Source organism: Poecilia formosa, unplaced genomic scaffold (assembly GCF_000485575.1).
Source record: "Poecilia formosa unplaced genomic scaffold, Poecilia_formosa-5.1.2 Scaffold884, whole genome shotgun sequence".
Lineage (NCBI taxonomy): Eukaryota > Metazoa > Chordata > Actinopteri > Cyprinodontiformes > Poeciliidae > Poecilia > Poecilia formosa.
In genome coordinates, this window is record NW_006800823.1 from 24,430 (window position 1) to 36,240 (window position 11,811).

Sequence of the window (11,811 nt, forward strand, 5' to 3'; positions counted from 1 at the left end):
TGCCTGGGGTGAAAAAGAAATTCTTGGTGTCTTTTTTGCCTGTATATGTTATAAGTAGAAAAAAATAGTCATCAATAGAATCAGTTGATGTTGGTATTAACTATTAAGTTGTTTTAAGTGTGGACTTAAGGGAGGCAAACTACCTTAAAAGCTTTCCATCCATAATCTGAACACACTGATCCTTGCAGGGTGGCTATTGGTGCCCATCTCCAGTAGCCATCAGATGAGAGGCGGGGTTCAGCCTGGACAGGTCACGAGTCCATCACAGGGCCCTGAACAAACAACAAATAAAAATGACTCCTTTATCATCCAAGATTTCTGATTTGTTTATGATGCTGTGTGAAGTATCTCTTGTAGCAGTCAGGTCTGCAACAAACCCAAAGAGGTCTCTGCTAAAGACTGTTGCTGTAGGACTGTGATGAAATGCTAACAGCTCGATTTCATCATATACTGAAAAATGAAAATAATAGTAATTCTAGAACTGTATTAGCTAGAATAAATACATCCACCTCTTTGAGTGTGAAAACGTCCACTAATGTGTGGAACTGTTGTTGTTGTTTTTTTCCTTAATGATATTTATTTAATTTATTAACATGTTGATGATTCTGTTTCCATTGATACTGCTTGACAATGTCTTTCCCTGAAATAAATGAAAATACATAAATTCATAAAAGCCACACTGAAAAGTCCATTTTCATTGGAAAGCTGTTCCCATGGCAACTTTAACATAATTTTAAAATTCCTATTACATTCTTAAAGTATCAGGAACAAGCTAGCTGCGCAAAATACAAACTTCCAACAGACATTGCTGATTGATTTTATATTTGCACATATACAAAACAAATGATGTGTAAGATAACAATGTTTTTAATGCATTTACCGATTGTGTAGTCAAGGAGAAAAGTAAAATGTGTTGCTCATGAAATTATATTACTGATTTATTCTGAGATCATTTAAAGAAATACATTTAAATGATTTTCATATTTTATATGCAACAAAAGATTCAAAATTGACATGAAATTTGATGTGTTTCCCTGATTGAAACCGACAAGGTATTTTCTTTTATATTCAATATTGTAAGAACAGCGACACAAAGAAGGTTAAAGAATCCTGTAAGTGTGACAGATTTTAATGAGGTTCAAATCAACATGCGGTCATATAAAGGGTCGTCTGTCTCTAGGCTTTATACAGGAAAAGACCTCAATGGCTTTAAAAGTCATGGCTGATGGTGTGTGCAATGTTGTTAGTTTTACCTTTGTAAAATACACACTTTCAGTCACAGTACTGTTCCTACCTCATTTTTCTGTGCTCTGCCTCCATCTGGTGGTCAAAAAGAGAAGAGCAGGCCGCTCTGAATCAGCTGAAAGCAATCATGAGGTGATAGCTGACTGACTAAAAGTCAGTCAAGCTGCTATTTACGGTGGCTTGTGGAAATTCTCAGCAAACAATTAGAGGAACCAGTAAGTTTGAAATGTGAAGTTTTACCTTTGGTTTATGTTGTTGTATTTATCCAAAGTCTTGGAGCTTGAGTTGGGTGGTGATGGTGTTGTTTTTGTTCCTTCCCAAAAGCAGAAAAAAATGGAAGAGGCACTCTTTGAAGTTGTGCTAAGCAGTGCAAATCACATCCCATCAGGTCGTCACCTGCCCCGCACGCCTCCTATGACGAGTGTAAAGAAACATTTGGATTTTGAGGACATGGAACCTGTGATGCCAAACAGCAACGCAGAGGTGCATTGCTTGTTCTACAGTCATGATTTCACCAGTCATGACTGATTCAAATCTTCTCTTTTCATAGGCAGATGGAGATATTGAGGTGCTTGGTTGTAGCAGTCTTAAAATGGGTAACTTGATTCTTGGTTGTGCCTCTTGGAATAAATGACATTAAGGTGGCCGGTCTCATCATAACTGCCTCTTTGTGTTTAAATCTAGAGAACCCTTATACGATGCTGAAGGGCATGAAGGGATATCATCTCACTCCCGATGACCTAAATTTCATCAAGAAAAAGGCAGAGGATGAATATGTAAAAAAGCTGCAGGTAGTTTTGGTCTCTGGCAGAAGTCTGTTGCAGGTGAACTGTCCTCATGAAGAGTGAAACTGTCCACAGGAAGAATTGGCAGAGATTCAGGCCCTGCTGAAAATAGATGTGAAGCTGTTGGAGCTTGCACTTGTGTCTAGGGCGACGGCGCAGGTCACCCTCAGCCTGGTAAGGTTTTCTGGATTACAGTGTGCAACGGATTCTACAAGAATGTTGCTAAAATGTCCAAAAATGAGGCATTTAACACATTTCAATTGTGACATTAATTTTTAAAATGCATCGACTAGAAAGTAAGCTTCTAGAGGGACAAGTTGGAGCTCTAACATAACCAGTCCTTGTCCACGTTGAAGAATAAATTCCCATATTTTCCCCTTCAGATCCCTTCAAGTGACGTTCTGGCCAACTGGGCCAAACTGGTCCTGAGAGAGACCTCACCTTCTGACTTCACACATCTGGATACAAAGTCACTTCTGGCTGTCGTCAAAATGGAGGAAATCCAAAGATTAACTGACCAAAAAAAGAAGGTCATTGCAATGATGGAGGCAACTGCTGCAGAAACGTAATGCCTTCAAGGAAATGCCTCTTAAAATGTTTACAATGAGATTTGCATTGAAAATTATTTGGTGATGTTTAAGATGCAAGAAAAAAGCTGAAGAGAGAGGCCATCTTGAAATGCAAGTTGCCAATGAGGAGGTAAGAAGTGCCTTTTAACTGGGTTGTTGCTCCCTTTCAGTAGTAGAGGTTTACATGGTTAGCATAGTGTGCCTCTAATGTACTCTTACACTTCTACAGATTAAAACAACGAGTGGTCATTGTATTTTTACCTAGCAGATCTCAGAGACCTGCATCGTCCTTTTTTTTTTGCAGCAAACAAAGTCCAGGGAGGTACATGGATCTAGTGAAGGGATTCTGCTATCCACAGGACAAGAAATGAGAACCAAGCATCTTCCAAACAGCTTTGTAAATTAGGATACACCACTGACTTAATTGACTGGAAGGACCTTCAGCTCGGCTTGTACTGGCATCCCTGTTTGTCATCCAGATGAAATGATGAGCAATAGAGTCAAACGGTTCTGGAAATGTCTCCAAAATGAAAATGTTTCTCTCAGAGGACTCGGACTGCAAATTGGTCCTGTGTTTTGTTTAATGACTTCCTTGTTGCTTGGTGGCCTTACAGGACATGTTTCACTGTGGTTACTGACTATCTTACCAGATTCTTCAACCAGGTATTTTGCCCTGTGGATGATTTGCACAATTTTGATTACGAACATGTTGATCCTGAGACACAAAACCTCCCTCTGTGGTATCACTGTTAGATGTCTGTTTGAGCATAGTTGATGTACTCTGCACTGAAATTTAAATTTGCAAAACTTGTACACCTGATATTAACAACCTCTAGGAATCTAGAGGACAGCAACATGTTAAAAAACTGAATATAAATTCAATCTGATTTAAACTGAGGGTTTTATTAAATGATGGGAGCTGGGGTATAAAATAAAAAACACTTTACGTAACTATTTTGCATGTAACCTGATTCTGCAGAAAACTTTTCTATTAAGCTGCTTTAGTAAACCATTCTGACTTTCAGTTGAAGATTCAGGAGCTGATGAGAGAATTGACAGGTCTGAAATCAGACCTCCTCCAGCAGGAAGTGAGTGCTTTTGCATTGCTTGTTTCTCAGTTGAGTTGTAATGCTGTAAAATGCTTATTCAGTATTTTCTTCTGTAGACAAACAAAGGTGAAAACCTGAAGGAGGATCCTGAAAAGCGACAAGCTGCGAATGGTGAAAGAAGATATCAGCAACAGCAAAGGAAGGCTGTTAAATCGAGTGTTAATGAAATTGCATGTAAATCGAGACCAAAATCCACCAACAATAAGAAGAGTGTTAAACTGGTTCAGTCAGTATCAAAACAGAAATCTGAAGTAGGGAAAGGAGACCGAGTGAAACTGGTAAAGGTAAGAGGGAGAAGGGAACAGACGGCGCCACTGCAATCCCTGCAGCCTGTGGCTGGACTGAGACGATCCAAACGCATCGCTAACAGAAGTTAAAGCTAGACCAGTTGTTTGAATTGGAGGCTGTATTACCTTTTATTTGGAGGAGAGTTAACTTTTTTTAATATGCATATTTAGGTTTTTTTATTTATTAAGTAGCTTTTTACTTGTTTTTGTTCTCCAGTATCATTAGGAATCAAGTTTGCTACTTCTGATTAGCTTGCCAAAGGCCCTCAGCTAACTCAGTGTTGACTTTATTCTGTGGTGGAGTGACTTCAGTTTTAATTTTCAATTTGTGTGCAGCTTTAATATCTTTGTTTGGGCCAGGAATATTTAAATTAAATTGTTGAAGTGGATTCACCTGTTAGCCTCACAAATCTGAATTGGCTTTGTCTGCTAGCAGTGCTTCTAGGATATAATCTAAGGTTGATGTCCTTGGCATAGAAAGGAAGTGATGTAATCACTGAGTGGTGTAGATCTGTCAAACCAGTTCATATCTTACTTGGCCAAGAATTTCATTGTATGATTTCTTGTATCTCTAGCCTATCTCTTGGGTATTGGGTTTTATTTTGTTTTTGAGTTTTTCCAACATATCTTTGTCCTCTTAACTCTGCTAAAGTCTAAATAAAAGCTCTGAAAGACTTTCTGGAATCTGTAGAGTCTGTTAACACATTAATGTCATACCGGTCTAATGTCAGTATGTTTGAAATGTGGTTTAATGTCACACGGTCTCAATCTGTCTACTTTTTAACTGAAAAAGGGTAAAAGATGGCTTGATTTTCATTTATTCTATCAGGATGCTTCATTGTCTGAATAATTTTGAGGAAGAGGTCTCCAATTGGTCACCAGACAGTCAACAAATATCTGTGTGATCAAGTTATTTAGTTTCAGTCCATTTGTACTTTCCTCAATCATGTCTCCCTTGTAAAGTTTCTGTTTTGCTTGGAGTCTGAAGCAGGATGGTGTGCTCTCTCCAACTGCCAAAGAAAACCAAGTAAGTGAGAACGAAACTCGATGAGATGAAACCTGCGACACATGCATGAGAAACCGTGCCAGCTCTGTTGTAGCCGGGCAAAGAACATGCAAGTGGCTCCAAGTCTCAGCATGGAGGCAAAGTGTGAATCCCTCGACCGTGTTTGATGCCAGTTGTAATGAAATTCCAAACTAGGATTGGAACGGAGCCTCTAATGTGGCTCCCAACTTCTCAGCCTCGACTGTAAACATGGTGGGGGAAAAAATTATTGAATTTAATCATTTTCTTGTCCTTCTAGATGTAAATGTTAAGACCTCTCACAAACCAACAAAAACCACTACATGTACTGTTTTATGCAAAGCCATAGCAGCTGTTTACCTTTGGGTAGCTTTTAGCTGGTTTGGTTTTGAATTTTGAAAAATAGTTGCAGTCAAGTTGAGCATGGACTTAGTAACTTCACACCCCAGGTTGGTTGTTTCTCACCTCATTTGCTGGTTTGTTGCATGCTTGCAATTTGCTCAGTTTCTTAGAGGGCTACAGAAGGGAGTGGAAATGGAACTGCTGTGTAAACGGTATTTACCCTTTCAAAATAAGAGCACTCATACTTGACGAGTGAAGTTAAATTTGTTGAAAGTTACAAAACGTTTTGACAGTTAACCAAATATTGCTGTATATCTCATAACTGGAGCTGTTTTTGCTTCATAAAGATGCTCCAAATTCAAGACTTTGCATAGTAAACTATTTCAGACAAGCATAAACATGACAGAGGGAAGAAGGAAAGTGTGTGTGAGCTCTGGAACCCACACAGCTTCTTCACAGCTCCAGTCGAAGCGGTCTCTTTATTCTTTTGGCCCGAGTTTCTGACAACTTGGTATTCTGGCTTCTGAAAAAGTGCATTAAAGCTGGGTAAACAGAGTGCAGACATAACCATGCTGCTCAGGAAGTCCAGCATGGTGTGTGTGTGAAGACAAAAACAAAAACTGGTGTGTGTGAAGACAAAAACCATTTCTTTCCTTTTCTGGTCTGGCTTCAGTCTTCTCATTACTCTGTCACTGCTTTGACTGGCCTGGCTGTTTTCCTCTGAATGTTTTTTGGGGTAACATGCACCGCTGAGGTCAGCCTGATGTGAGATGAGTCATTTGAGAATGTGACTAGAATTTACACAACACCCAGTTGCCCAGTTCAGATCAGTAAACGTCTGAGTGGATATTAGAGGTAAAACGTGAATATAAACACAATTTGCAAGAAAAAAAGCATAATTCTGCTTCTTTTCAGGTAAACTGAAGTTGCATTCGGATGCAAGCCAGGAAGATTATGGTTGTTTATTCGTTAATTTGATGTGGCAGACTCTTTAAATTATGTTCAAATTGTCCTTTTAGTGTCAAGTTTTTAATCCACTTTCAGTCATTCATATCAAAGCCAAATTGTCTGCTCCTGTACAACTGAAGGAAGCCGGTCTTAGTTTACTCTGCTTCCAAGAGGAATGTCTTTTTCAGCTTTTGTTACTTTTGGCTGCCTTCAGATTGCTGTTCTTTGACGCTTACTCGTAAACAGATGTTAATGAACACATTTTTCTCAACTGTCAAGGAACTTGTGCAGTAGTGTTCAGTGTTGCGCCGGTGGCTGACGCAAGTGGCTGCCTTTGAATCACGTCTGAGTGTGGGTTTCATTAGCTCTGCAATCAGCAGAATCTGGGCTCAGCTTTCTGTTTCTAATGCACACAAATTGCACAAATGAGCCTGTTTTCAGGCTCAAGTGTAGACATGAAACAGCTCTTTGTGGCTTCACTTGACACACATGCAGGGAGCTGTTCAGCTTTTTACTGTCAAATTCAAAAGAAGTCCTGTTTGTTTTTTATCACTTCTCAAAAATACTTGAAAGAATGTTAAAAAAAATGTTTAAGAAGTCGTTCAGAGGATGGGCCAAAATACCTGTGGTTTGGTTCTATTAATAGTTCAAATAAAGTACATGTCCCATAAAGGATGCGGTGGTAACGTCTCACCACCCACTGCTGTGAGACCTACATGACTTGGTGGAACAACAAGAATCCATCAGTCATATGCGTAAATATGTTAATTTGTCTGGATGTTTCACAGGCTGCAGAGAAAGCTTGGCTCTCTGCTTTTTTTTTTCTTTTTTTTTTAAACATATAGTGTTTCACATATTTAGTTGTATTGATTACATCATCACAAAGCTGCTTTTTTCTCTCTTTGGACCAAACTGAACCCATTTTCTCTGAAATTAGGAGGACCCTGGGAAAGAAAAAGAAGAACACGAGGCTCAAGGGCTTCAGACTGCATATAAAAAGCCAATGTGTCTGTACATTTACACAAAACTCAATGAGGCACAACCTTTTTATTTTTGGTCAGAGTAGGAATAACAGTTTTAACAATTGTACAGCTAGTATTTCTTCAATTCCCTCAGCAGGAGATTTTTAGTGTTAAGTCCAAAGGCAACACTGCACCGTATTTTCGGCACTATTATAAGGCGCACCTTCAATAAATGGCCTATTTTAAAACTTTTTTCATATATAAGGCGTACCGCATTATAAGGCGCATAGAATAGACGCTACAGTAGAGGCTGGAGTTACGTTGTGCATCCACTAGATGGAGCTGCACTAAAGGGAATGTCAACAAAACAGTCCGACTCCGGTCAGCGAGGAGAGCTGTCCACAACTGGGCCGGGGTGTGGCCGGATGATGGTCACGCTTCTCTGTTCGCGCACAGCATGTTCGTGGAGAACGTGGTGCTAAATGACTTGCAGACGACCTGATTCTAGACGGTTGGTAGGTAGATAGGTCAGTCAAACTTTGTTAATAGATTACAAACCAGCGTTCTGACAACTATCCCAGCATGCACCGCATGCTTCTTCTTCTACAGGCGAAAATGAAGTCGGAGGCTGCTTACCGTAGTTGCTAGACCTGTTGTGGCTCAATATTGGTCCATATACGTACCGGATTATAAGGCGCACTGTCGGTTTTTGAGGAAATTGAAGGATTTTAGGTGCGGAAAATATGGTATTTGTTCTAATATCGTCAAAGATTCCTTATTTATGAGCTCTGTTAAAAAACAGGAGTGCTGAAGTGTTTGATCATCAAACCTCCCGATCACATTGTTGTAGATAAGTGTTGTTTGGTAGCGACCTAGTGCTTTCAATGTCAAACCTGACGGAAAATAATAAGGACACATGTATTTTGTCTTACAACTGATTTGTAGAAAATGTTGCTCATGCAGTGGTTTTGTGGAAACAGAGGAAGAAAAATATATCATGGTGCATCTATTGATTTAGACTTTGGGAAAACCTTCCCTGTGTTTCCAAAAATAGCACTTCATACTTCCTCCAGGGTGATCTTAGATCAAGTTTGGAAGTTCAGACATTTTATTTAAAAGTCTAGCCTGCCTGCTGCCTTCCAATACACTTCTTTTCGATTCTGATTTGTCTTCACTTCTCTGACTGGACTTTCTTCCAGTGAGTTGGATTTCTCCAGCAGAATTTGAACCGGGCCAGCCATGGTGGAAGAATAAAGTATGACCCATCTATGGAGGCTTTAGTCCTTGATGTGGCTGTCACAGGTTTGAGTCCTGGCCCAATGAACTTTATTGCATATCTTCCATTTCTCTCAAACATGCTTTCCTGTTGGCCTGTCGAATAAAGGTCACCAGATTTGACAAAAAGAATTTCAACTGGGCTAATCAGAGAAAAAAGACACAAGCTATGAATGATGATAATTTTCTGCGACTATTTTGGTCACACTAGAAAATAATGAAATAGCATTAACAGAAGTCTCGTTTGGCTCTGCACTTCTCTTCATAGAGGGGGATGGTTTTTTATAGAACAAGCAATTTTCAGTACGCTTCAGATCATCCAACTGGTGCATTACATACATCACTACCAAGGGTTGGCAATTAGGTAAAACTTAAGACTTCAACAGAGTTAATGCCTTAAAAAAACAAGCTTTTCTCAAAATCCAAGAATAACTAAAATCGACTCTGAATTACTTGAAAATATGATAGTTATCCTAGTTATCCCTAGACTACATCAAACAACTTCCTATTGCAAAACTAGGGAACATCTGTAGTTGAACCAGAGACCTCTTTATCTGCAGTCAAATGCCACTGAGCTACCCTCCTTACATTAATGTTTCTTTATATTCCCCAGTGTTTCGTACAAAACTTAGTCTAATGTAAATGAACATGATTTAGTTGCCTTTTTGTCAATGGGTTTAAAACTTAAAAGTGTACAGTTGAGGACATGATGTATATCTTACAGATCCTTATTGCCCAATATGGCTTTAGTGTATCTTTGTTTGATAGACTATTGTTCTCAAAGGCAGGTTTCCTCCAGATCAAACAACATCTGAATGAGAAAGCAGGAGACATAAGGAATTGAACCAGAGACCTCTTAATCTGCAGGCAAATGCTCCACCACTGAGCTTAACCCCTTACATTATAGTAGTAACAACCTGTTCAGTATGTCAATGTTCTTCTTAGGCTTCTAATGAGCCATCATTTGAACCAGGTGTGTTAAACCAGGGAGAGAACTAAAACATGCAGGATGCCGGCCCTCGAGGACTGACTTTGGGCATCCCTGCTTTAGTGTATTGTTGTTTAATGGACTGCTGTTCTCAAAGGCAGGTTTCTTCCAGATCAAACAACATCTGAATGAGGAAGCAGGGGACATAAGGAATTGAACCAGAGACATCTTGATCTGCAGTCAAATGCTCTACCAGTGAGCTACACCCCTTACGTTTTGCAACCTTTACATTCCTTAGCATTTTCGCACAGAACTTAGCCTGCATGTAGCTATTTTTACATATGGTTTAATTTCTTGGTCATCAATTGGTTTAAATTTTAAAAGGCCTACAGCTAAGCACATGAAATGTATTTTGCCCACAAAACCGTACTGCCCCAAAAGGCATAAGTGAATCAGTGTTTGATGCACTATTGTTGTCAAAGACAGGCTGTATCAAGACCATACAACTTCCTATTGTGGTGGGATGGTGTTTCACCCTCCCCCGCTCTGTGGCCGAGCGCAACTAGAAGCACACCGTTGATTGGTGGGCGGGGCAGATGACTATATAATTGGGCAGGCTGCTGCAAGGTGTGTGTGTCTTTGTTTCTCCCACTGTTGCTACGGTTGGCGGCTACATGTCAGCTTGTGGGTTTGGTCGACTCATCTGCGATCGTAAGTGGCAGTTTTGCTATCCGTGGCTGAGATCATGGTTGGTTTTTGGGTGCTACACTTGTCGTGCGTTTCTGCAGTGTTGCTCTGATGGCGTTGCTGGCTGCAGCTGGGGATTGCTGTGGCGGGCGGCTTCAATCTGGTCCTCACCTGCTGACCCGCTTCCTCCCGGGTTAGGCTGTGTTTCCACCCCTGGGTAAGCTACCTGTTAACGTTTGATTTCTTTTATCTGGATCCACGGTTAATGGGTTTTCTGTTTCAGGCACCTGATTGTGTTTGGAGCTGCAGCGATTTGGACGCTCTCTTGTCTTCCTGTTTGGGCCACTCTCAACTAAACCTGTTGCGGATTGGGCAGGCTGTGTGCGCGGGGCATTACTCCTCTGGCCTCGTTGAAGGGCATTTGGAAGTGGATGACTACGATTTGTTCCATTGTTTTGTTTTGTGATTGAAGTTACTAATTTGTTTTCTTTTTGTTTGTTTGATTTACTAATTTCTTTTGCATTGCATGTTTTGTTTTATTTCTTTTGGAATAATTGAACTTGTCTGTCCTGTTTCCTTTTGTTCCAGGGACTGAGTAGTGGGCCTGAAGCCTCGTTTTTAAAAAAAAGTTTTAAAGAAATTGTTAAATAAAATATTGTGCACTGTTAAATCTGTGTTCAGGTGCATCTTGTTACTTTTAGAAAGACCTCCACCTGTTGGTCACACTATTAAGAAACCAGGGGGCATCTGGAGTTGAGACCTCTTGTATTGCTCTACCACTGAGCAATACCTCCTTACATTTCTGCAACTGACAAAATCTGCCCTGAGCAATTATGAATCCATAAATAAATTGCCTCTTGATCAGAGAAGGGCAACTGCAGTCCTCAAGGCCTACTGTAGTTTTAGAAGTGTTCATTGTCCTATGCACGTGAATTAAATGGTTAATGTACTTTACTAGCATGCATGGTTGTCTAAAAGTTACTGCCACCAGATTTGATCATCTATCAACCAGTAAGAATTTTGGCTCTCACAGACATGTTAGTTCTTCTTTAAGAAGCCCTCCTGTTCTCCACTCATTACCTGTATTAACTGCACCTGTTTGAACTCGTTACCTGTATAAAAGACGCCTGTCCACACAATCAATCAGATTCCAGCATCTCCACAATGCCCAAGACCAGAGAGCTGTGTAAGGACATCAGGGATAAAATTGTAGACCTGCACAAGGCTGGGATGGGCTACAGGACAATAGGCAAGCAGCTTGGTGAGAAGGCAACAACAGTTGGTGCAATTATTAGAAAATGGAAGAAATACAAAATAACGGAAAATCTCCCTCGGTCTGGGGCGCCATGCAAGATCTCACCTCGTGGAGCATCATTGATCTTGAGGAAGGTGAGGAATGAGCCCAGAACTACACGGCAGGACCTGGTCAATGACCTGAGTAGAGCTGGGACCACAGTCTCAAAGAAAACAATCAGTAACACTCTACGCCGTCAAGGATTAAAATCCTGCAGTGCACGCAAGGTGCCCTTCCTCAAGCCAACGCATGTCAAAGCCCGTCTGATGTTTGCAAATGACCATCTGAATGATCCAGAGGAGGAATGGGAGAAGGTCATGTGGTCTGATGAGACAAAAATAGAACTTTTTGGTTTA

The 11,811-nt window shown here is 40.3% G+C and overlaps 1 protein-coding gene and 2 long non-coding RNA genes across 6 annotated transcripts; all 3 read left to right on the forward strand.

The window, feature by feature from the left end:
* Positions 1–333: 333 nt before the first annotated feature.
* On the forward strand, positions 334–11,570 carry LOC103131966 (uncharacterized). The gene is made up of 3 exons (XR_475466.2): positions 334–344; positions 8,122–8,127; positions 11,153–11,570. It is a non-coding gene; the product is annotated as an uncharacterized LOC103131966 (long non-coding RNA).
* Positions 1,336–4,671, forward strand: LOC103131965 (uncharacterized). 4 transcript variants are annotated; one of them, XM_016667044.1, is made up of 9 exons: positions 1,336–1,460; positions 1,570–1,728; positions 1,796–1,841; positions 1,930–2,021; positions 2,106–2,204; positions 2,414–2,595; positions 2,672–2,729; positions 3,625–3,687; positions 3,765–4,671. In XM_016667044.1, exons 2-9 carry the CDS (start codon positions 1,579–1,581, stop codon positions 4,083–4,085), a joined length of 1,011 nt encoding a protein of 336 aa, XP_016522530.1. In that variant the 5' UTR covers positions 1,336–1,460; positions 1,570–1,578; the 3' UTR covers positions 4,086–4,671. The 4 variants fall into 4 exon arrangements, with proteins under 4 accessions (XP_016522530.1, XP_016522531.1, XP_007543772.1 ...); XM_007543710.2 differs by having other exon boundaries at positions 1,346–1,460; positions 1,930–2,036; XM_016667043.1 differs by having other exon boundaries at positions 1,346–1,460; positions 1,573–1,728; positions 1,930–2,036.
* LOC107834981 (uncharacterized) lies at positions 10,096–10,780 on the forward strand. Its single transcript, XR_001660804.1, has 2 exons — positions 10,096–10,378; positions 10,445–10,780. It is a non-coding gene; the product is annotated as an uncharacterized LOC107834981 (long non-coding RNA).
* Positions 11,571–11,811: the final 241 nt, after the last annotated feature.